Genomic DNA, 24,160 nt, shown 5'->3' with positions numbered 1-24,160 from the left:
GCATCCATCTCTGCCTCAAGCCCTTGGTCTCCAACAGCACCTCCCCTCCTCAGCTGCCTCCTAGGAGGGGAGACTGAGATGAGCTCTTAGGCAGAAGCTCTTCCCTGTGAGGGGGCTGAGGTGCTGGCACAGGGTGCCCAGAGAAGCTGTGGCTGCCCCATCCCTGGCAGTGTTCAAGGGCAGGTTGGACACAGGGGCTTGGAGCAAGCTGCTCTAGTGGAAGGGGTGCCTGCCCATGGCAGGGGTTGGAGCTGGATGAGCTTTAAGGTCCCTTCAACCCAAACCATTCTATGATCTCTCCATACATATATATACACACATGCATATATAGATATACACACACAATTACTTATATTTTTATATATATTATCTATTTCCTCTTATGGGAGGAAAATTCTTTCACTTACCTCAATTCTGCCCATTCCTCCCCAGGAAACACCCGTCATCACACTTCCTGCAGTTCCAGCAGGACCACATTTGTCTGACTTGGTAACAGTTCCTGAACGCTCACCGCAGTACCATCATGAACATATTAATAAGCACAGGTAGCTCTATAGTTTACAACTTCTCGACCTCACCCTGGGCTGCCCACTTCAGCCACAGCGGTCCTTTGTTTGGGAGGAAGATCTGATTAATTCCCCATTAGCATTTTGATAGCGCTGTGCGTGCTCAGAGAGCCACACAAGTGGCTTAAAAGGTTAACGGGAGCCTTGGGTTAATTCATAATGTTGTTGGTTACTCAGCACAATGCTCGCATTAGTTCGGCTCACTGCGTCTCGCCACGTTGGGAAGCACATGCTGGAACCAGCAGGGAGCACAGAAAACAAGCCTGGGAGCAGGGTATTAGGTCTTTTGCCAGCCTGCTATGGTAGAATCTGAGCACCCCAAACGTATTCGTTTTCCCATTGCCTTTGAGGACAGCGCTACCCAGCTCCGCAGACACAGAGGTGAAGGATGGGAGAGGCTGTGCCCAGCATCCCTGCAGGCCTGGGAGTGTAAGGGATGGGGCTCCGAGCCCTCTGAGAGGCACTCGAGACACGTCCATCAGGACTCAGCCCCTACCTGCAGCCACCTCTTTCTTCTGGGTCTATTCAAACTGCTCCAAGCAGGAAAAAGCTGCTTTTCCCCTTTGATACCTGCTGATTTAATTGCAGTGCTTCACTTCGTGTGCCTGCCAGGAGAGCCCCGGCAATACCTTTCTCTCCTGGGGATATAGCCTGGAGCAGCGGGTGCAGAAGATCAGCCTGGGAATTAGCTGCCTCCACTTGGGAAGAAGGCTCAGTGCAATGGCTTAAAGCCAGGCAGACATTAGGAGATAGTGCTGAAGGGCTGCCATGCATTCATTCCTCTTGCTTACTCTTGAGAAACTTTCCTATGCAAAGAAACCCAAGGAAAAGAGCCTCCAAACCCGGCTGCCTTCCTCCCCATCTGTTCCTTTTCCTTGACTCACAGATTCCCAGGTCTGTGCCTTTCCCTGCAGTGCAAACAGCCGTCCCACAACTGCTGCATCACGTCCTCCCTTTCCAAACAGCCCCCAATAGCCCATCTGTTCCAAAAGATGTTTCTTTGCAGACATACGAAGCTTTTAACAACACAATACCCTTTAGATAGCATCCAGGTTTTCTAGCTAGCACATTACCTACCCTAAATGAGACATATATAGCATAAATTATATATAACATGCTGAGGTGGACCAAAAATGGGCAAATATTCCCAATAACCCCATGCATGTCTCAAGCTCCTGCATTCAAATATCAAGGGGCAAAGCAGTTGAATCTGTTGTGCAATAGTTTATGTATATGATTTTAATTGCAAATCAGCACTATAATTAGCGTGTACACTTCTTGAGCTGTGGCAGTGGGATGTGCTTTAACAGTGAGCAATACTAACCGACTCTAAAAGGCAATGGGATTATAATGTTCTTGTTTTGCAAGCTGTATGGTGACTAAATACCTTGTTCTGGCAGCAAAATGAACTGGAATGAATGCTTCCAGCTACATCCACCCCTAGAAGAGGGGTTGCTGTAGATGAACTTGAGTTAGAAAGCCTGATTTCCAGGTCATTATTTCTGGCAGTTGGGTACCAGAGGATCAGAGAAAGATTTTCTTTGCAGTATTTAATGGGTGAGATGGTAATCATGGACTCATGTGCTGCAAATATGTGATGAGATTCACTGGGCAATGAAATCCTGTGATATCAAGTCCGCTACTAAAAGCAGGACCATTAGCTTGGGCTGTGGCACACATCTAGTTTTTCTTTACCTGGAATCTTTAGTTCCTTCATCAGGTTTATCCCATGCCCAGTCCCTAATGGAGCACACTCCCTTGCTCCTTTTTCAGTTTCAGGTAGTTGTAGGCTGCTTTTCTGCATGAAGCTAACTGTGCTACAAATGTTCCCAGGCATAAATACAATCCTACCGGTTCTGCTGCCATTTTACCCCGTTTCTGACAAGTGTTTTGGGAAGTAGTTGGCACGTTACTGGTCCTTTTGTTCATATAGGGAGACTGAAAATGATTCAGTACAGGCAAAAATGTTGAACCAGATCCCAAAACCCAGGCAGCCCCAAGCCCAAGAAGCTTCTCAGGTGGCAGCATAAGTGGAACTCTTCACCCTCCCTCTTCCTGGGGCAGAAAACACAAGTGGAAGGCAGTTTGATGGGAATAATCCTCATTCAGTACTGATGCGGTAGAGCCTGAGTTTGTCTTATCTGCACAGTAACCAAGCACAATGTATTATGGCAGAGAGCACAAAGGCTTGTGCTGGTTTTGGCTGGGATAGAGTTTATTTTCTTCACAGTAGCTTGTATGGGGCTAAGTTTTGGATCGTGCTTAGCTGCTGGCTGGTGTTAAACCACAACAATGTTTTACGGGGAGGAGGGAAAAGCCACACTAGAAACCACTGCACTTCTTCCACTTTGGTGGTTGTTTTATTTCTTCTGCTTTGTTACAATCACTTTTGCTCTGATATAAAAAACCCTGGCCAAAGGCAGAGTTTAGTTAAGTTTAACAGTGATTCCATCTGCACTGATACACTCTAAACATCACTACATGCAGCTTCTGAAAACAAGCTGGTCAGACCCTACAGGTTGCTTTGCCTGACACAGGAAAATCCTCCTTCCACACATGTGCAAACACCCCTCAGTTTGACAGAAACCAGTTCCACCTGAGTGTTTCCATGCTTAGCTTTCATTAGTTTTAAATCACTTTCTTTCCATGGACCCTTCATAACTGGTTCATGCTAAGCTGCACCACTGTGATCCTTTTCAGCCAGCCTGGGCATCCTCATGAATCACAGGAACACAGTAGTAAGTGGATAGGTGCCATGAGGAGAATATACTGGTTGCAGAACTGGGAAGCTCCAGGCACCTGTATTTCCAGAGCTCTGGAACAGAGGCAGTGCATTGCAGACTGGCTATTATTAAGGCACATGGGGAAAAGAACAGTTTATCACCCCGGGCAATTCATCTCTCCGAGTGAAACATTCTGTGCCAGTAGTAGACGAAGGTTGGCGAGTTGCTGGCCCCTATCACTATGAGCAGCAGCAGGTACAGCAGCATCATGACGGCAAAACGGTGGGTGTGAAACCAGGAAGATTGACTAGAAGGCCTGGAAAGGGAAAAGGGTATGAATCCTGTCACAGATGCACAAATACCCTGGCAAAGAGGGTCTTCTGCTATTTTAAACGGTGATGCTAGTGCAATAAAACCAGAAAGCTGTTCCACAGCCCCTGGAACTGACAAAGCCTGATTGCTCATCCCTTTTCCCCACGTCTCCATGCATAATCCTGGTCTTTCTCCTCATGTTGACACCCTTCTCTGTGGTTTGGAGCTGTCACTGCCTGGCCTGTGCACACGTGTTGATTAGCTGGGTGAATGCTGCCACTTGAGCATAGATAAGGGCAGAGTTAAATCTGCCCTCGTCTGAGCTGCACTCATCGGGGTTTCACTCTTGGTATCCTGCCACAAGCAGTATCAGAGCTCTCACAAACACCAAGTGCTTACAGCACTGGTGAAAAAGCACATTTAACTGAGCCTGAGAGCATCAAAGAGTGAGACAGAGGCAATGTGATGCTGTAAGCCCTATTTCCACAGGGAACAGGCTGTAAACAAATCCTGGCAGTGCAGTGTATCTTCCTCGCTTGTTTCCTGTTGTGTTTCAAAACTGAGATGTGTTTATCTGGCTGTTAGAGCATGCTCATCGCTCCAGCCAGCCGAACACTTACCTCCTGTGCTGCTTCTGCGAATAGACCAGCAAGTATTTAACTCGTAAAAGCTCATTGTTTGTGACAACGAAGTACTTCTGTGGTACATCACCCCCTTCGCTGTTTCTCACTCTTGCTCTTTTTCTGTCTATTTCTTCTGAATCTGAAAGGGAAAAGAAGAGGTCTTTGGGGGAAACAGAAAAGCAAAAACAGATACACAACCAACTCCCCCTCACCCCCCCAAGAATGGGAATGAGATAACCAAAGACCCACTCTTGGAATTCCCCTGAATCCCTCAGCATCCAAGAATAGACTGAGAAGTTTGTTTGAGGCTATACCACTCCTTGTCATCCTTGGTATGGATGGCATTACGGGCAGACCAGGGTGGTGAGGGGGCAGGACTCCCACCCACAGGGTGCTTGAGGAGCTGCTAATATTAACAGGGGAAGAAAAACAACATGGAAGGAGTGATTGAGCCCTGCAAGCAGAAAATGGTCAAAGAAGGACAATCTGAGCAGAGGCTTCTTAGATATCAAATAAAGCTCGTTACTGATACATTTGTGATGCTTCTGTTCCACCAGCAGTTAGGCATTATGGACCATTATAGTGCCATTCTACTGAAACTAGGAAAAACAAATGATGCCACCAAAATACTTCCTACCCTTTAAATACACTATTTTAAGAGAAGCTCCACAGGTACCGAGCCTGTTGCATGTTTGTTGAGGGGTCCGTTGGAAGATTGGACAGGCCAGGTTGGATGGGGCTTGGAGCAATCTGGTCTAGTGAAAGGTGTCCCTGCCCGTGGCAGCAAGGTTGGATCCAAACGATCTTTAAAGTCCCTTCCAACCCAAATCATTCTGTGATGCTGCTGAAGGGTGTCCATGCTCCGTATACTGCACAGTTTATACAGCAGCCTGTATGGGCAAAGCTGAAATAGATGGGCCCAGTATGAGATGAACTACACCTGGTTATTTCTGCAATAGACTCACCTTTCTTCTTCACCTGACACTTTACATCTGGGTGGTCAATGATCTCACAAACAGCCACACAGCTAAGGACAGAGCCCAGTGCACTTCGCTGCCAACCAAGGCCATGAGGGCTATAAAGCAGAGCCAGGCTCAGGTCACTGGTGAGATAGGTGCCTTCACCGAACAGGGATGTCTGAAATGGAGCAGAAACAGCATCATAAAACCCTGCAGAGCAACATAGGAGTGTTCTTGGCTTTCAGACTGGCAGGTCTGTTTCTGAAGGTATTTGAGAAAGGCTTTTCTGCCCTGTGCTGGGCCTGGTCCATGCACTGCTGTTGTCCTGGCACAGTTTCCCTGGGGTGGGGCAGCTGCCCTCTCCCATCCCTCAACCTAGCTGCTTGGCACAGCCCTTGGTGTGGACGGATTCATGCTTTCCCGGATTCGGATTTAGTTTGCCAAGCTAAGTGTTTTATATCAACATGACTGCACCGCCGTTAGAGGCATTGCATTGATTTATTGAGACTGCCATCACTCAGATAATCCGGTCCCACAAACAAGGCAAGGCTTTACTTGCATTTCAATCCATGCGTTACTAGGAAAGAGGGAAGTACTTTTCAATTGTGAATTCCTTTCAAATAGAACGGTTTTAATAACTGCGAATCAGAGGATTTGCCACACTAGCTAAAACTATTAGTCCAGTAAGTCCACTGTACCTGATAAACCATTACTCATAAAGAACATGGGAGAAAAGCATAGCCCAGGTTGACTGGAAGGTTAAGCAGCTGCTGTGTCAAAGCTGCTTTACAGATGACACACAAAGCCAGGAGTCCCAACCACCTTCCCACTGAAACCAGAAGAGGTGCAAATCCTATGGGGTGTCTCCCCTAACCAAGCCATTTAAAGAAGGTTCCACTCGCAAGCAGCACCTAAAACTTGGTTGATTTAAACTTGAAGCCAGGCAGAAAGAGAGAATCTTTATGTTGCCTGGGCCACCACCCTCCTCTCTGTGCACAGGCACCTTCCAGCTGCAGGCAGTCACGTAGGCCAGTATCTCACTGGCACTACAGTTCCTTCCACAGAACCAAAGGACAGCTGTGGAGAAAACGGTTTTGTGCCACTTCCAGTCTTTCATCAGCACATTTCATACCCCAAAAGGAATCTGGGCCGATTTTTAAGTGTCAATAGCAGCAAGTGACCAAGAGCAGATGGTGCCAGCACGAGGAGCCTCACCCTGTTCAAGTGGCAGTGCAGGCCGTTGTGCAGGATGGAATGGAAGTTCTCCAGGCGGCTCCCATGGAAGGCGTAGATGAGGTCCCGCTCTCCCTTGGTCTCAGTAAACTTGGTATTGGTTTGATCACAATACACGATCTCAAAGAGGTAGTCGGGAGCGGGAACCGCAGCCCCAGACATCCCTGTGAGTTCTTGGATCTTCTCGTACTTCAAAAGAGGAAGGAGTACAAGTGTTGGTTTATGGGGTTAGATTACTCCCTGGGCATTCTGCTTACTGTCCCTTACTCTTTCCTATGGCTTTATGTATTTTGATTATGCTTTCTGTGTTAGAGTTCAACACTGCCACAACTGAGGAGTAAGCAGACAGTAAAAATTCTGACAGTTTCTTGCTATCAAAGCTAAATCCTAATTCTTTCCATACAGTATCACAATTCTACTTTGGCTACTAAGATGATATATTCATGAGCTGATCTTGGAAGAGGGGAAAGAAGTGAAAACAGAAGTTGTCTTCATCTTGCTAATCTCTACAACTATGTTGATCCCTGTTACAGAAGTACCTCAGTGGCTCTCATTTCTGGGGCAGGAAGCAGAAGTACAGAGTTGTCTTTCTTACTGAGAGGCAGGACCTAGCTCTGTGACACCCAAGTTGAAGTATCTTGGTCTAGAACACGCATGTACATGCTATGTTAATGGGAGTAACCGACTACAGTTGCTGGCCATCATCAACTACGGACAGTGATAAGTGCTTCTTCCAACCAGTGTTCCTGAAGACTTCATTTAAACCCCAAACCAAAGAGCCCTCTCTATATGCAGAACAAAGCTGCACTCATGTTGAAGCTCTCACAGGAACTAAGCACTGACTTCAGGCAGGAGCAAATACTCTCTGATGTGCACGCTTGCCTTAAAAGACAAACTCTCACCAAGACTCTCAGAGTGCAGAACTTACCTCCTGTTTCTTAGTACTTTGTATCATGAAGACCTTAGATGATAAAATCCAACTGAACAAATCCCAGGTCCTTTTCTCTGTGTTTGGCACAGACTCCAGAAGCTCTTTCAGGCTCGGAAGAGCCTTGGTATCTGCAAGCTAAGAAGACAGGCATTTAGCACAAGCTCCTTTTCATTATGATTAAACAGAGACCTCTAGTGAAAACAAAACAATATTTCACCCTACTAGGCTGGAAACTGAACCCCAGTCTCTTCTTAGATACAAACATTTGTATCCTGCTTTGTGGGAAAGTTTGTCACTTGTTCTAAACGTCATTAAATATTTGTATTTACAAACAATGTATGTAAGGTGCATCCAAGGATAATCAAACTCCTGAAGGAAACAAGCTGTCACAGTGCAGTACCTGCAGCGGGATAGATGGAGGGAGCGCTCAGGCCGTGTAAAATACAAACCCTTGCGAAGTCAGTGTTGACTCCACGTAGGGAAGCTCTTCTAACACTTCATACCCCCGGCATAGGGCTGGAACTTTCCCAGTGTTGGGTTTATTGCCTGGAATCCCACGTACGCTTCAAGCCCTGTGCTCCTTGCCGGATGAAGAACTCGTCCTGCTTTCCGTGTACTCCTGATGCTCACCTGCGGGCAGCCTCGCCTGCTTCCCCCCCCCCCGCAGAACAGCCCGGGCACGCCCGGCCTGCGCTCCCCGCTCCATGCAGCCGCTTCCCAACGCGGTTTGCTCGCTCCAGCGGTGCGGCACCACCGCGCTCCCGGCTCGGACGCGCAGCCCGCCCGCGGCCACCGGCACTCACCAGCGCCTCGAAGTCCTTGTCCTCGCCATCCGCGTAGCGACCCGGGAAGGGCCTGAGCGCCGAGTCGCGCTTGTAGCTCTGCAGAGCGGCGGTGAAGAGGCTGCAGCGCAGGTCTGCGGACAGCGGGTCCCTGCCCGCCGCTTCCCTAACGCGGGAGGCCGCCTCTGCGGGGCCGGGGCCGGGCCCGGCTGCTTCCATGCCCGGCGGGGCTGCGGAGCCGCGGCCGCTCCGGTACCGCGGCAGCTCCCGCCCGCCGGTGTCGCCCCTTCCGCATCGCCGCGGGCCCCGCTCTGCTCCGCCCCGCTCCGCTCCGCTCCGCCCCGGCGAGCTCTGCGCCGCGTTCAGGCTGCTGGGGCCGCGGCGGTGCCTGCGGATGGGAGGATGGAGCCTTCCTTCCCCGTGGTGTAGAGCTTGGGCGGGGGGGGACAAATGGTGCCTGGCCCCAGGTGGGGACGGGGAGAGGGGTACGGGGTGCGGGAACGGCAGCCTCACCTCCGGGAAGAGTGGTACAAGGGGAAACGGCGCTTTCAGTTACAGGCAGGGATGGGGATACAGGCGGGGGGGGAATGGTGCCATCCCTTCGTAAGGAGACCTGTGCACGTCCATGGCAAATGGGGCACGGAGGACATGGAGGGGGAGCCCAGCTCTGTCCTTTGCGTAGCAGCAGCTCCTTGTCCCCATCTGCTGGGACGTGGCAGATGCAAACTGCCAGTTTGGGCACTGCATCCATGAGAAACAGGAATGCTGATTAGCCAGGACAGTCAGCCAGGGAGGCAGCTTTTTGTGTAAAACTTGGGTTTATGTAGCTCTAACATTAACAGATTTAGATGATAGTAAACCAAAAGCATGTAGATGCCATTACTCCTTAGCAGTTCCCTTTGTCATCCAACCTTTTAGCCTCAAAAACTGAACCCAGGCTTGTTTGGGTCTTCTCCCACAGGCTGGCACTGAAGAATTGAGCCTCTTACCAGTAGTATCACCAGGCTGAATTCTCTGCGTTGCCTCAGTCTTGGATTCAGTTCCTCTCCGAAATCCTGTCACAGTGTTAGTACTCTGAAGCATCATTCCAGTTCCAAAATGTACCAGAAGTCACCACCAGCAGGGTCTCCTCATCCGAAACTTGGTTGGTCTCATAAGCACCAGTTGCTTAAACTGACCTATTTTGTAAAGGTAAAGTGATAACAGGTATCTTCTGACACCTTTCTTGGTTTCTGCATTCATGAGCGATATGGCACATACCTATGGAGCGATACAGGCACTGAACATGCAGACTATTGTAGATGCTTGGAAAAACATTAAGGTCACTTGTGGATACCTGCTGCTGGGCTCTTGTCTTACAACTGGATCTGCAGAGGTTGCTGGAGGTGCAGGTTGCAGCCTTGCTCATAGCCAACAGGATCATCAGCTGTGTTAAACGCTATGGGCAAACTGGTGTCAAAGCAAACAAAAGGTGAACCGCATGCCCAAGTGCAGAGTTCATATTCCTACTGAAACACTTGAAGGGTTTGGGAGTATAAGGAGGTTGTAATTCTGGATTAAACCAGATAGATCATGGGCTGCGTACAGTTACATGACTTGAAAGTGATTTCACAGTGATGGGCATGAATTGAGTTGTAGGGTTGTTTTCCTGCTTTTCAGCATCTTATAAAAATGTGTCTTTCAATAAGCTGCTTGAACAAGCCTGCAATATGAAGCCATCACTTCTAGGGCAGCACAAACGCTTGCTTGGGTCTGACGTATTTAATGGCAACATGTAGACAAACTGATTTTAAAGGTACCTTTGGTTCGGGTTGCTCAATTTACTACATATCTCTACATGTTTTTATCTCTAAAACATGATCCAGCCTGTGAGGTCCATGCTATTTTTGTCCTTCTTGACATATTAGCAACGGATTATTGTTGTGCGGGTTTTGGGTGAAACCTTGAAATCCACATTTTGCCTGCTCTTTGTGGAACTTCTCACGCTGATAGAGGTTTGTCTCTGTGTCACACACAGCACAATTCCAATTCCCACTGTGTTTGGTGCTGGTGGCTTTCTTAAACTGAGCAGCAGCTGCACCGTGCTTGGTTTGAGGGCCTCGCGCATGCAGCAGCATGGATGGGTGACTTCTGAGCAGAGGTCCAACACCACACCAAGAGTGTTCTCCGGCATGATGGAAATCACCCAGACCTGAAACAGAGCTGGAGAGATTCCTTTCCATGTCTCTATAGCCTCGAGAGGATGTGTTTTACTGTATCTGATGTGGTGCCTTATTCTGCTGTAAATATTTGGTATCTCTGACAGGCCGTTAGCGACATCAGTCGGTGATTCAGCTCCGGACGTGTTTATTATCCTGCATTAGATTAAATTGTTCTGTGCAACCCCTTTGAAAATCAGTCCTTGTCTGTCTAATTGGCTGGTTTCGGTCACTAGTAAATCATTAGATGTAATAATTTTCAGCACCTGTTAAAGAACAATATTAGAATGTGGTAGAGATGTCTCTTTCAATGCACTTGAGTGGAATTTTACATTGAGCTCTTGAACTGGTGTAATTCCAGTGCCCTCATTTGAAATAGCACTGATTGTGGTAGAGAAGAGGGGAAGAATACTGCTCCTGGGATGGGCAAAGACACTTCACATAGCAAAATGTGTGCTGCTTCCTGAGGAGAAGCTAAAAGGGAAGGAGTGTGGTGAAAAGGGATGGGAGATCCAAAGGGAAAAGGGTTTGCTTGGAACCACGTTAGTTCTGGAGACACTGGGCTCCCTGTGCAGCCACTTTGTGTATCTCTAAATGAGTCTCTCAAAATGAAGACCTTTTGTCGACTCATCCTGGCATAAAGGAATTAACCCAAAGTAGATCTAAACCATGACTGGCATTGCAATAGTTAATGGAGATTCTGAGAGCATTGATCCCAAATGGCTGCCTACCTTTGGGATTTCAAATGGATGGTGCTCCCATTACGGCAGGCTCAGCTGTGTTAGGCAATGACAGAGATTGATGAGATAACAAGTTTGCTGTATTGATGCGGACCGAGAGTGCTGTCTGGTCAAAATCATCCAACCCTGGACTAAACCCCAGTTTTACAAGTGGCTCCTCAGTTAGAGATGAAGCGCTGAAAGCTTTTGGTGCTGGTGCAGCTCTGTGTGCTGATGATGCTGAACATCAACCCACTGTAGCCTCAGGCCTGCAAAATGTGTGAGGATCAGCCAGGATAAAGTCACTGTTCGTTTGGATGGGAAGCACAATTCCCCCACCGTGTTGGCTACAGCAGATAAGGTCTTCTAGGCTGAGCCCCATGGAAGCCTCAAACCCAGATCTCATCTCATTCCTCTCCCTGCAGCCCTATCAGGCTCTGTGTTGGCAAGGCTTTGGAGTCAGTTTTAAGCTGCTGGCTTAGCCTGTGTGTTGCTGCTCTTTAATTAAGCGCTGTGAATATGTGCCGTGGGCTGGAGGCTGAGATTCCAAAGCATCTTCCCAGTCCTCTCAAAAACATCCGGATGAGCAGCCTTTGAACAATGTGGTGTGCGCGCTTCAGCATCGCCTAAAAACAGCATCCCACAGCAAGCTCATCGCGCACTGCTGCAGCCCTGCTTGGAGTGCTTCTACCCTTTGATACCCACAGGCAGGCAAGGCTGGCTGCAGGCACTTGCAAGGATCTCTCTTTCATGGGCTTCTTTTCTTTTTCCTTGAGAAGTGCCCTTCAAATGTATTTCCCTTTCCCAATTTGATATTCCTAGATAGAAAAGCTGTTCTTGGTGGTTTGCTGCGATTCAGTGCGGAGATGCTTTTATGCAAGGTTCTGAAAGGGTCATTACCAGTGGAGGAGTTTGGAGCTGTATGGCTTGAAGATCTGATTATTTAACATAGACTGTAATAAAAATAGTTTCTGGTGTTGGCGGATGCATTTCAGCCAAGAAATGGGGCTTAAATATCTTCATTTAATTCCAGTGTGTTTCAAATTGATCTCATGGACCGGAAAAGGGATTTTTTTCCCCCCTTAACTAGGCTCTGTGAAGGAAATTAATACAGGGAAGGGAAAATAGAAATACAATACTGCACTCAGTAAAACAAATGCTCAGGGCTGAGGGCTTCGTTACTTGCTCGCACCGCTGGAAAAGCCAGCTGTGTAAGGTATGTTTTATTATAGAATTAACCTTGACCTAGGGTTCAAAGAGAAAGGTTAGTTTGAAATAAATCAGTAGCATGGTCAGGTCACTTCAAAGGGTCTAAAGCTGCGCTTGAAGGTTGCATGCTGTTTATGTGTATCCAGTTGGACTAGAACATATGGTAGAGATAATAGAAGTAAACTCTTTATCTCTTCCCCCTCCATCCCCCCTTTAGGATTTAATACCTTTCTGTCCTTTGCCTCTCTGTGCTGCGGGGGCTGCTTTTGTCCTGAGGTATTTATTGGAAACAGAAACGTGGCATAAAGCAATCTTCTGAAGTCGGTTGGGTCCTTTCCCATTGCTCAGATAAAGAACAAACTGGTTTGGAAATAGTCATATGAATATGGTGAATCATGTTTCTCTGTCACTCCTTTCAGTGAATTCGTATAGTCATAAAATCAAACCAGAATGTGCTCGGGTCTGAATTATCACAGTTCTCATCTAAAAGCAGGACCACATTGAACTGTTACCTGTGAGTTCCGTGGGTTTAAGAGCTTCCCAAATACCAGATAATTCCTGTGACATCCCAGCAAAAGGGGCACAAGAATCCCAGCTCACACAGGGCGTGGGGAATGATGTTGGTTAAGCAGTTTACCCAAAGACACTCGTTATCTGTAGCAAAACTCGGATCAGTCCTCAGGGCTATGGATGATTCCAGCCCTTCTGGGGGAGAGGGGCAGAATTCCCTGAATGCCACACGACCAACCTTTACCTTTTGGTCCATGTTTCCTTACGTTGTAGCTGTTTGTGCAATGAGGAAGATACCAGGGCTCAGAAGGTGGCGTGTCCACCGGTTGCTTGAGTTCAGCTTGGAGTGGGTCACTGTATAGGGGAAACAAAGGAAGGGTTCACTTCTTCCAAACACGTCAGAGGTTACAAAGTGCTGTCAGTTAATTCCTACTGGATGGCAATTTTCCAGGGGTTTCTGGTGTCTTGTGGCTAAGGTCAGGCAGCCAGAGAAGCCCTTTTCAGTCACTTGAGTGAAATTCAGGATCAGCTCCACCAAAATGATTGTATTTTTGACTGAAAACCAGTGTGTGAAGAGAGCTGGGCTTTCAGTGGATGGAAAGGCAAAGCAGAGACAGCAATGAGCTGGAATTCGTTGTCTCGGATGCACAGGTTCTCCCCGTGTGAATCGCTGCAGCGTGCGATGCGCGAGGCTGACACTGGAGTTTTGCAGTGCTTATGCAGAAGTGGTGGGACGAGCAGGGCTGGTGGCATTGCTGGGAAGCAGGGAGGACCTGCTGCTGCAATGAAAACCAGCAGAGACATGGTCACTTGGGAACAGCTTTGCTTGGTTTTTCCCTAATCTGATAATTATCCATTTTAAAGCAATTGCTGAACAATAGGAAAGAGAATGCTTGTTAAAAGTAAACATAAAAGCGAACTGGATCCATCTTAGGGTGCTGAGGCTTTGATAGATTCACTCTTTGATCTGCCACACTGCAAAATAAACTCAGTGGGAGACTGGATATGGGATATAGAGCAGTTCACCTCTAGGTCACAGGCTCCAATCCAGGCCAGGTCAGGATCAAGCCTCCGGGTCAGCTTTGGTGGGAGCTGGGGATGGCAGCACCCCTGATGTCTGCACTGCATCTGCATGGTGAGCACAGGGAGAGTGGGGTCCGCAGGGCTGCCTGGCTGCTGTCACCCACCCCCGAGCCCTTGCATCAAAGTAGGGACTTGTTGTGTCGTCCCCGTTCCCAGATGAGAGCTTTGCAGCTTTTCCAAGGGGATAAATGGTTTGCTCCTGTACCGCAGGGAGTGCAGGGATTCAGCTCTCGTAATGCTCTTGCTGGAGGAGGCTGCACCCTCTGCCATGGGATGTGTGGGGGTCATCCCCAGCCCTGCACTGCAACCTCTCTTCTCCTCCATCTTCTCAGATATGCTGCATGGGCTGGGCCTGTTACTTACCAGGTAATCTAAACAGAAGGGAAGCCTTCAAGGTAGCCCTGCTGGTGCTGTAGGAGGAGAGCTGGGGATGTGCCACAGTTGGCCTGGAGGCAGCAGCTTCTCCTGGCAAAGTGCTGTTCTGACTGCTTCGGTGGCAGCTCCATAAACCGCTCTTCAGCCTAATGCCATGCTATGGCATGGGGTGACAGTGTTTGCTATGGGCCAGATTCTGTGGTCTGATAAAATGGCTTGTGGTATACAGTGACACAAAGCTGCTTTGAAGCTTGCCTCACTTCCCCTCCAGCCTACTGTGGCCAACACTGGGGTAACCACAAATGTGGCTCCATCCCCTGCTCCTCCTGCTCCAAGGGGACATGGCAGGGACTTTGTAGAAACATCACAGAATCCCAGACTGGTTTGGGGTGGAAGGGACCTGAAAGCTCATCCAGTTCCAGCCCCCTGCCATGGGCAGGGACACCTTCCACGAGAACAGCTTACTCCAAGCCCCATCCTTGTACCCTGCCGGGGATGGGGCAGGAATGTGTATTGCGGGAAGGCTACAAAGCCTTTTGCTTTAGAGGTGAGGGCAGGCAATGAGCTGTGAGATGTGCCCAGCAGGAGGTCAGGAACCGCTGCGTGGGCTGTGTGAACAGTATGCAGGGAGCTGTGCCAGCAATCCCGCTTCTACTGAGCTCCAAAATACGGAGAGGCTCTTCCACACCCTCACCCCACCCTTAAGCTTCTGCAGTTCCCGGCTTTGTGGCATTGGAGAGGATAATGGGTCACTTAGAGGCAGGTTTTGCTTGGAGAGGTGCGGCCTGAGCATCCCATCTGCTGCGTTGCTCTTTTCTTTGCACCAAAGGATGCGTCAAAACAGCGAAGGGAGGGTTTGGCGTGTGCTGCGCCTGTTTAGCTGCCCCCATAGCAGGGAAGGGATGGTGCCCTGCGCTGGTTTCCCTTTGCCGGCTGATGGCAGCAGTGCATCTGCACAGAGGGACGGAGCAGGCGGCTGCGGGAGCGGGGCAGGGCTGGGGCAGTGAGAGCAGCTCTCCCCTTGCCTGCTCTGAGTGCATTACCCCAGATAAAGCAGCTTAGGGTCGTAACACAGCTTCCCACTGCGAATCGGGCTTTGCCTCTGATCAAGTCAGTCCTAAATAGGAGAGTTGCTTGAGAGCAGCGTGGCAATAAGTCCGCAGCTTCAGAGGGGACGAACTGCCATCAACTTCCCATGTCTGCGCGCCCACCTGCTGATTTATCCCTTCAAGCACAGCAGAACAGGAAACGCCAGGCACCGATCCTGTTCCTCTTCCTAAATCAGGGCTGATACTTCCCCGGGAGCCAGGAGGCAATGGGATGACTCCCTTGCCCTCAGAGGAGCTGTGGGCTTTGTCCTGCTGTTATCCTGCTTTTCCCTGGGATGTGCATGGCATTACACTGAAAGGAAAAGAATGTGTCCTGCTTGCTGCCTTCAACACAGTGATTTTAGGGGAAGAAAGAGGACTATGTGCAATTGTTATGTTGTTCCCTACCTCAGCTTCACACTGAAATATTTAAGCTCCTCCATGAATAATGCAGCTTCAGCCCCCAGCCTGTTTTGCACTTCACACTAACCAGGCCCATAAAACAGGAGGATTGCTCCTGGCATACATTACACCGCACAGGACATCTCCCACCAAGCAAAGCTTTGTCTTCACTGCCACAAAGGGTGCTGGGATTTTTTTCCCTGTATCCGAGAGAGATAATGAGCATGAGTTCTCACTTTAAAATATTGATGGAAACAAGTCACCTGTGGGTTTTTACCTGGTGCTAACTAGCTGTGGTCCACACCGCACCTATACTTGTGCCTGATCCCACGTAGGTTCCTTTTTATCCAGCTGCCATCTCATGTAGCAGAGCTATGCTGCACTTAATCTATAGGAACAATATGCTGTATTTAGCTGATGGGACCAAATGAGCCAGGTCAGTGTCTGCACCTTCACAATAACAGCTCCATTTGTGTGATTTAGAGAAGAAAAAGCCATGCTGGGTGACTGGGTAGGTTGAGTCTCTCTCTGAGCAGTTTTGTGCTGGCATAATCAGTGTCTGCAAGTGACTTTTAGATCTGATTTATATCCAGCTGAGAGCGGTCAGGTATTGTCGAGTGCTGGGAGAGAAACTGGTACAATAGGAATCGGGATTGTTCCGTAACCCAAAATGGGAATTATTTCTTTCTCTTGACTAGGAATTAGGTACCTAAGACGCAGTAATGGGTAGGGGCAGCATGCTCTAATGGCACGAGGCTCATGCACACCCTGTCACGTAGAACATGTCCCTTCCCAGGTCCTTGTAAAGTTCAAAAGAGACTTTTGGAGCATTTTAATGATGCTGCTACTGAGAACATGACCCCTTTGGTGTTGGATTTAGTTGCTTCCAGCCACGCTGTGCAAAGTTCTCCCCTTCTCAAAGGAGAAGGAAAGATGAGGCAAGAGGGGAAGAAAAGTGTGCTTCCCCCCCCCCCCCCCCCCATGAAGGTACCTTTACATTCACCCCAAACTGCACTCTTGATGGATTTTGGATTAAAAGCAGCAATATGCATCCCTGGACATCTGGTCTGTCATCAATGACATTAGGATCTGTCACATCGGAATTGCCATCTGTGATCCTGTCGGAGGCCTTTCAAAGGGGAGGAAATGAGAGGGTGGAGATCAAGGAATGGTTTGCTGCAGGAAAAAAAGTGGCTTGGAAGCCCTGGAGGTGCACATGCCCTTCCTTCAGCTCCGGAAATCACTCCATTCCTCCATCAGATTGAGGACAAAGGTAGAAAAATCTTGGGGTTTGGGAAAACCTTGGGAAGCTTTTGATGAAGGAAGGAGATGAAGCAGGGAAGGAAAGGTGGGATTGTCTGGAAGGTGGTTAAAAAATAAAGGGCCGTGATGAGTTCATCCAGACCTGAACCCTCTCCCCAGAGGCTGATGATGCTCTGAGGAGGATAAAGCAGTAGAGGGGCTTGTGGGGTGTTCCTAGTGTGTCTGCAGCCTCCATTGTGCTCAGGGACTTCCCAGGTTAGATGTGAGATGTCTGATTGAAGGGAATGGCTCAAGAGCTAAGGTCCATACAGGGGGTATTGTCCCTCCCAGGCTGCACGCTTCCGAAATGAAGCAAGGTTAAAGCTTTCCTTCCCCAGCACGCAGTGTGCCAGCGCATCTCCAGAGCCTCCTGCTCCTGATTCCTGCACAAAGGTTGCTGTAATGACTCCCAGGAAGATGGAAAGAACAGTCAGAGACCCGGAACAGCAAGGAGAGGTTTTCCAGTTGCTTTCTTGCATTGTCTGGTTGCACCACCTGCAAACCCTCTCCCAACCCAGTGCTCTTTGGAAAGATGGGCATCTCTGGAAAGGCTGCTGCAGAGGCAACAGCATTATAACCTCCAGGGCCCCAGTGATGCTGTTTTCCACATGTTTTGTTTTTCTCTTTATTGGCTAGGTATAAACTTTCCCATGGAAACCCAAGACTAATCCGATCACCGGCCCATCAGCTATTTATTTAAAGAGGTAGGTCCTCATCTTGTATTTTGGCCATCAATCCCCATTAGTTTCCTATATGGTTGATTGAATAGTCCATTGCCTGTACTAATAAGCACCCATTAGTTGTCCCACAGAGCTTTAGTTTTATTACAAACAATTCATGTCAGTCTAGGCCAGATGAAATGCTTTTAGCTGGATTGTTTTGATCGCATTACTTGGAAGGTGGCATGGGAGCACCTGGAAGCTTGGAGACTGGGCTGCTTTTGCGCGTACACAGCGCAGGAGAAATGCAGATGAGACAGTTGTGAGTGAGGCTGTAAGGGCACAGCGAGTGCATTTAAACCTGCAGAAAAGGCTCTTTGGTTTGTCCTGTTTGGGTCAGTCTAGAAGGAATGCCTGAGGAACTAAAGCAAATGTTCCCATCACCTTCTGCCTGGCTTTGGGCTTTCGAACGCCAGTGGATCTCGGGACTTGCCATTGGTGTTTCTCTTCCTTTTTCATTCTCCCTCTTCATTCCTCACACCACAAGCCTAGGAAGCCTTTTTGCAGCTCTTTGGCCTCCAGTAAGCTGTTTACAAGCAATTTGGCTCGCTGCTCTGCAGCAAACAGGGTGGAAGGCAGGAATGGCTGCAAATCACTCTTCAGCTGCTCTCCATCACGCCAGCTCTGGCTTCCATCTACCTGACAGCCCTGCTAAAAGGATAATAATGCTTTAAAAATTAGAGTCAGCTGAACAACTACTTCATAAATTCATGGCTTTGCCCTGATCCTTTCCAGAAGTTTTCCTTTCACATCGAGTCCATGTCATACCTTGGATTCCTTCCCTTTGGAAATGCTGCTGCTTTTCTACTTTCCAAGCTGGGTCACCCAGCTATGCAAAGGGAGTTACCAATTATCTGTCATGACCTCCACATAAACAAGCCTTGTTTCGGGATAATCTTGGGATCTCTCCTTCAGGGAACATGGGATAATCCCTCCGTGGTATTGTCTCATTGTGGGATTTTGTCCTCGAGAGATAAACCGGTCCTGAAATCCTATTAAGAGCTATTCTGCCTGCCCTGGAAAGAGGTGAACTCGCAGATGAAACAAACTCCTGGCAAACTTGGAAGAGACCCTTAGCTTTGCCTACCTGATGGGAAGCAGCTCTGTTTCACAGCAGCTGTTTCCATCTGCTCTGCTTCTGAAAGCAATTCCAGATCTAACACAACCCAGGCTTTTATATGGGCCTGATGGTCCTTCTCAGCTCATCAAATCCACCTCGAGCTACCAGCAGGCAACCATGGTAAATACACGGGGGCTTGCTCGAGATGTGGTGGGAAGGCAGCACTTGTTGGGAAGGCTGGTTGGGTGGGGGATAGAGCATCTTCTCAACCTAAGGCAGGTCCTATCTGTGTTGAGGGATGGATTTGATTGCCCTGTTGGGTTTTCCATACACACAAAGGTGTGCAATGACAGAGGAGCTGGGCAGGAGAGCTCCCACCAGAGGGTCAGCTTTATTGTTCTGCTTCATAATGTGGGGACTCCCAGCAGGAAGGGTACCTGGCTGGCAACTCCCAGGATTTTCAGCCTGGTTCTCTAAAGACAACCTCTTGGTCGTGCATCCTCCTCCCAGAATAACTCTGACCCCGGTGCCTGAGCTATTTTGGCCATCTCAGTGAACTGGGGGACAAGCTGCTGCTCTGACTCCTATCAAAGGAGCCTGATGCAAAGCACATTCAACAGAGACCATGTGGGGATGCTGAGCACAGCCACAACAAGGCTGTTTGGTGCCTGTCACATACCTGTGTGCAGCATCACCTGCCATCAGAAACTGCACAGCAAATGTTGTGGTCTTTGCTTGGCTTCTTGGTCTGTGAGCAAAAAGGATCATTGAACCGATGGGTGCTTGGTGGCTGCCTTGCTCTTGAGCTGATAACACATTGCCTTTTGTTTTCTCATAGAAATACGTGGTAACACGGCGCTGCTGATTTCCCATGAATGAGTAGAGTCAATAGCAAACATCCCTAACTCAGATAACCACCGCTGCCTTTAAAGATACCCAGGTCTTCCTGTGTCTGGGATTAAAGAGGAGCCTCACAGAGAGGAAGCTTAATAAAACACAGTGGAGGTCAGGCTCCAGGGAACCAGAGAAGGTTTTTAGGATCCACATCTCCTTGAAGCTCAGTTTTGTACCTGCTTAAATCAGGAGTTTATTAATAATAACAATACTTTGCATCCCTGCACCTCCTCACACTCGAAAGCCCTTTGCATGGTGGTGGTGGTGTGGGGTTTAGCCCAGGTTTCTCCTCCGGTTTCCTCTTCAATCGTGGAGGGCTCAATTTAACCTTTTTTGTGCCTTTTCTTAGCAGCACAACAAATAAAGAGAGCATTTACGTTTGAGTACCAAACCTGAAAGTGGCACTGGCTGGTTTCCCGTGGCAGGTTCATGCCTCTTCCTTGACATCCAGACACTTCAGATGGAAAGAAATACAGTCTCAGCAGCAGCTCCCAGGCACCACTGCAATAAATACAGACTCTGCCTCTTTAGCAATCCCCGCTTACCCTTCCAATCTTGTGTCGTTAGGGAAGTTATGACAATAAAAGGAAAACAAATCCATCAGTCAGGGGGGAGCTTGGAAATGGTTTCCAAAAGGCAGGAGGATTTGATAGAAAATAGTCGGTGAAGTATGAAAATCAGATCTCTTGTGTTAGAAATCTGACAACTCCAGCACAGTCAGATTGTATCCCAAGGGATGTTGATGGGAAGAGGGAGCCTGCCCAAGTCTGGCATTCATAGAAAAGGACAGAAAGTAGTCTATGTTGTCTTAGATTCTTGTTTCATTTAACCCGGAGCTGTTCAGCTGTGAAAGGCTCCAGTCCCTGCTGTGCATCTGTAGGGTTTGTTGTGCATGGGCATCAGTGTCTCCCTGTCTGACTATAGTCTTCATGTCTGAATATAGTGATGGTGATCTAAACCTCTTGGGTTCTTTTCCTTCTCGGCATCTTGCTTTTGGGCTCCTCCAGGCATTGTATGAATGTATGAGATGTATGAGCATCTCCTGCCCTCGCAGTGGTGTGTCGCCATGTCCCACCAGTTCTGCACGGCCCAACCTTTTCTAGTCAGTGATTGCTCTCGGTGCAGACATGAACTGTAGCCCTGTAGATTAATTCTGGTGCACCAGGGTCTGGATCTGGTGTATTTGCCACCAGCATCAGAGCCATGAGCAGCTGGAGAAGGATCTCTCCTCGCTGCAGAAACCACTGGGTCTGTAACACGCCTCCTGTGCAGCATCCTCGCCCGAGGACCGTCAAGCATAAGTCCAATCCTCAGCAATAAATCCATCACAGGAGCAGGGAGCGGATGAAGCCGCTGCAGAGATAAAGGTCAAATTATAAAGGCCATGCTAAAATATGCTCATAGGAAATGACAGCTTATAAGTGCTCTGTTATGTAATTACTTATGTCAGGCAGATAAATCTGGACAGCAATTATTTTTAACCTAAATCAAGCAAACAGCTACTGCAGGAGCTTCCCTGGGTCTCAACATTTCTTTTAACTATCATTTTGGGGGCAAAATGTGGACCTTTGCATAACAAACAGCATTCTTAAAGGGCTGGTTTTCACTGCCTCTGACGTCAGAAGGTGGGGTTGCTGCTTCAGTTATCCCCATCTCCAACTGCACCCGAAATGATGCTGTGAGATGAGCCTAAGCCCAAAGAAAGAGGATAGCATAGGAAATCACAATGCCCTTTTGCAGGCTGGTGGCACAGCCTTTTGCTCCAGCCTGGCATACAAAATCCAGGTCCTTTTGGTCCAGCATCATCTTCCAGCCTCTGCATGGTCTAAAATCTTCCCTCGTGTTGCTCAAGAAGCTTCCTAGCCAAGAATATTCCTCTGTGCCTTATGGAGAGATCTTGGGACCATGTATCATCTTACATAGCATTTCAGTCTTGGCTCTTTGACCTGCGCCTGGGGGAGCTGCCCTTGTTCTCTGAAGGTCATTTGAATATCAGCAGAGACGTTCATCATCCTGGGGCCTCAAGGAAGGTATTGATCATGTATGATGAATCAGCGCATGTGCCGTGCAGGAGGGATGATGAGTTAATGGATGAAAGATGTGAGAGCTCGCGCTTTCATCCCAGGTCGCTGTTTGTTCCTCCTCCCTGATGCGAGGCTCTTCCTGCCCTGGCAGTGTAGGAGATGTAAAGGGCAGTGAGAGATGGGCTGATGGGTGCTGGAGGCACCCTGTCCTGGGGACACAGCCTGGGTCTTCCCCGGTGGCAGTGCCATGGTTGGCAATTGGATTTTGGGGAGAGGGATGGGTAAATGAAACGCTGCTTTGGTCTGTGGTGGTGAAACCAAGAGGACGTGGTGCAGCAGAGGAGAACACACGAGGAGCCCTTGGGGAAATAAAGCCTTTCGTCTCATTTTCACACCAGTGCCATGGAGCTTAGGCAGCCCTTTTGTCTGCAATGCAGCTCCTGCTGCTCTCGCTGAACCTATAACCACCATAGACGAGCAGGGCAATGAATGTGCCCTTCCGAACCAGATAGATTACCAAACCAGGGGCATTTATTCTGCAAGCAGCATTAATGTTGTTATACCAATCAAAACTGCTAACAAACAGCTTTGGTAAAGACCTACCTGTTTAAATCGAATTTTCCTCCTCTCTTCCACTCTCCAAGGATCTTTTACTTTAAAGATCATAATTCATTTCACCTCCAAGGCAAAAATGTCATTTTCTTTTAGCTTTCCAACTTGGTCTGACTGACATATCCCTGAGCAGTGTGCTTGCAATGCCTCAGTCACATAGCATCGATAGGTAACACGTTGTATGGTCCATAGGGACCACGAAGGACACGGGGAGGTGTTTGAGGCACCAGTGCTAAAAAATACCCATATCTCTTTGGAGCTCCATTGCTTTGGAGGCAACGTGAGGAAGGAGGAGATGCCACGTGCCTGTCGGATGTGCCACTCTTCCAGCCTGCAGGAATTAACTGCAAATACTGATTTATTAATCTTTGTAAACCAGCGCAGCATCACACATCCCACTGAGAGCGCTTTGCGTGAGGTGTTATTCCAAAGGGCTGTTCCTGATTGATTACTTTCACCCCCGATTCTCCCCTATATGAGTGTTTTGGAAGAAAAGCACGTTATTCCAAAGGCGATTAAGTCATTTGGAAGAGGATTACGGTGTTTTGGAATAACCCCCTCTTATTCCAGAATGAGATCAGTCACACAGGGAGTTAATCGGAAACAGCTATTTTACTCCTCTGGGAAGCCCCCCCCACCATCATAAACAGTCAGACTACTGCCTGCTGCCCACTGGTGCCTTCTTCCACCTTGGGGTCTAAGGCCAGCTGGGGCATTATGGCTCAGTAATTTAGGGAGATGGTTTAATTACTTCTGGCCTTGAATATGGGCTTCCTGTAGTAGTGAAGACCTTGAGTCCTCTGTAGAAACTGCAATGAACAAGCATTTCATGGACTGAAAAGCCAGATTCTTGTTGCCTTCAAGAGACTTTTGCTTCCCAAAAGCCTCTCCATTTAGTTCAGTAAGGGCTGAACCAAACCACGTTGGAGGCATCCACCCCATCCCTCACCCGCAGTCATGAGGAGCATCAGCATCGCCCATAACACTGCATCTATCGCATGCGCACCGCAGCCATCACACTTCATAATGCACCAACCCAGAAATGATGGGCTTCCATATGCTACAAATCATTTTTTTTCATCCTCTGATATGTATTTATTATTGAAAAATTAAAGGGTTTCCTACATTCTTATTTCCAAGCCGGGCCAAACACAGCCCCAGCAGCAAGCGATGCATATTTATTTCCAGCTCGAGGAGGAAAAATATAACTTCTTTCCTCGTGTTTCTATAATTTCTTTTCTGTGCATATGCAAATTGCTGGTTTATTTGTGCAAGATTTATGCAGCTAAATGATGGGGAATTACCGAGGCAATTCAGCACTTAGAAAGGAGAGAGACAATTGCTGCAATTTGCTCGTGCCATGTGCTAATTCCTTCAGAAAATGCTTTTGCTCATTTATTTGCACCAAGCACCGGTTTCTGCCCCCTTAAGCAAGCTCAGGAAATTTTCTCCAGGGTCAATATACTGCAAATGGTATCTATTTCTTTTCTGCCTGTGCCATCGCCTCCCCATAATCCTTTATAGCAATTAGTAACAATAATGAAATATAGCTGTGATTTCCCAGCAGCCAGGGCTTGTGAAACAAGCACATTTTCTGGTCAAATTGGCCGTTTAAGCATGCTGCTCAGGAAGCTTTAAATCCACCTCGATGGATCGCTACGAGCTAAGCTCCATGGGAGGGGGAAACCACTGCTGGAAGCAGATTTCTTCCCTGCCAAAACTGAAGCCGCTCTGCGAGGGGATGCTCACAGGTTTGGGGGATCTCTCACGCCGGCATGAGCCGATGCATTGGGCGATGCTGTGGGACATTGGCTTGGAAGCCGGTGGCAACAAGAA

At 48.4% G+C, this 24,160-nt stretch overlaps 2 protein-coding genes across 2 annotated transcripts in view; one reads left to right on the top strand and one right to left on the bottom strand.

The window, feature by feature from the left end:
• Positions 1 to 24,160, top strand: part of LOC130610885 (gonadotropin-releasing hormone II receptor-like) — a 37,878-nt gene that overhangs the window by 6,847 nt on the left and 6,871 nt on the right. The gene's annotated exons all lie outside the window — the stretch shown is intronic.
• PARP16 (poly(ADP-ribose) polymerase family member 16) lies at positions 3,062 to 8,424 on the bottom strand. The gene is made up of 6 exons (XM_057431048.1): positions 8,151 to 8,424; positions 7,345 to 7,482; positions 6,399 to 6,605; positions 5,190 to 5,361; positions 4,222 to 4,363; positions 3,062 to 3,605 (listed from the first exon to the last, which is right to left on the bottom strand). Exons 1-6 carry the CDS (start codon positions 8,346 to 8,348, stop codon positions 3,461 to 3,463), a joined length of 1,002 nt encoding a protein of 333 aa, XP_057287031.1. The 5' UTR covers positions 8,349 to 8,424; the 3' UTR covers positions 3,062 to 3,460.

This window comes from Pezoporus wallicus, unplaced genomic scaffold (assembly GCF_028554395.1).
Source record: "Pezoporus wallicus isolate ANWC-B61680 ecotype Strahan unplaced genomic scaffold, APGP_CSIRO_Pwel_v1 contig_8548, whole genome shotgun sequence".
Lineage (NCBI taxonomy): Eukaryota > Metazoa > Chordata > Aves > Psittaciformes > Psittacidae > Pezoporus > Pezoporus wallicus.
This window is presented reverse-complemented; position numbering and strand designations above follow the sequence as displayed.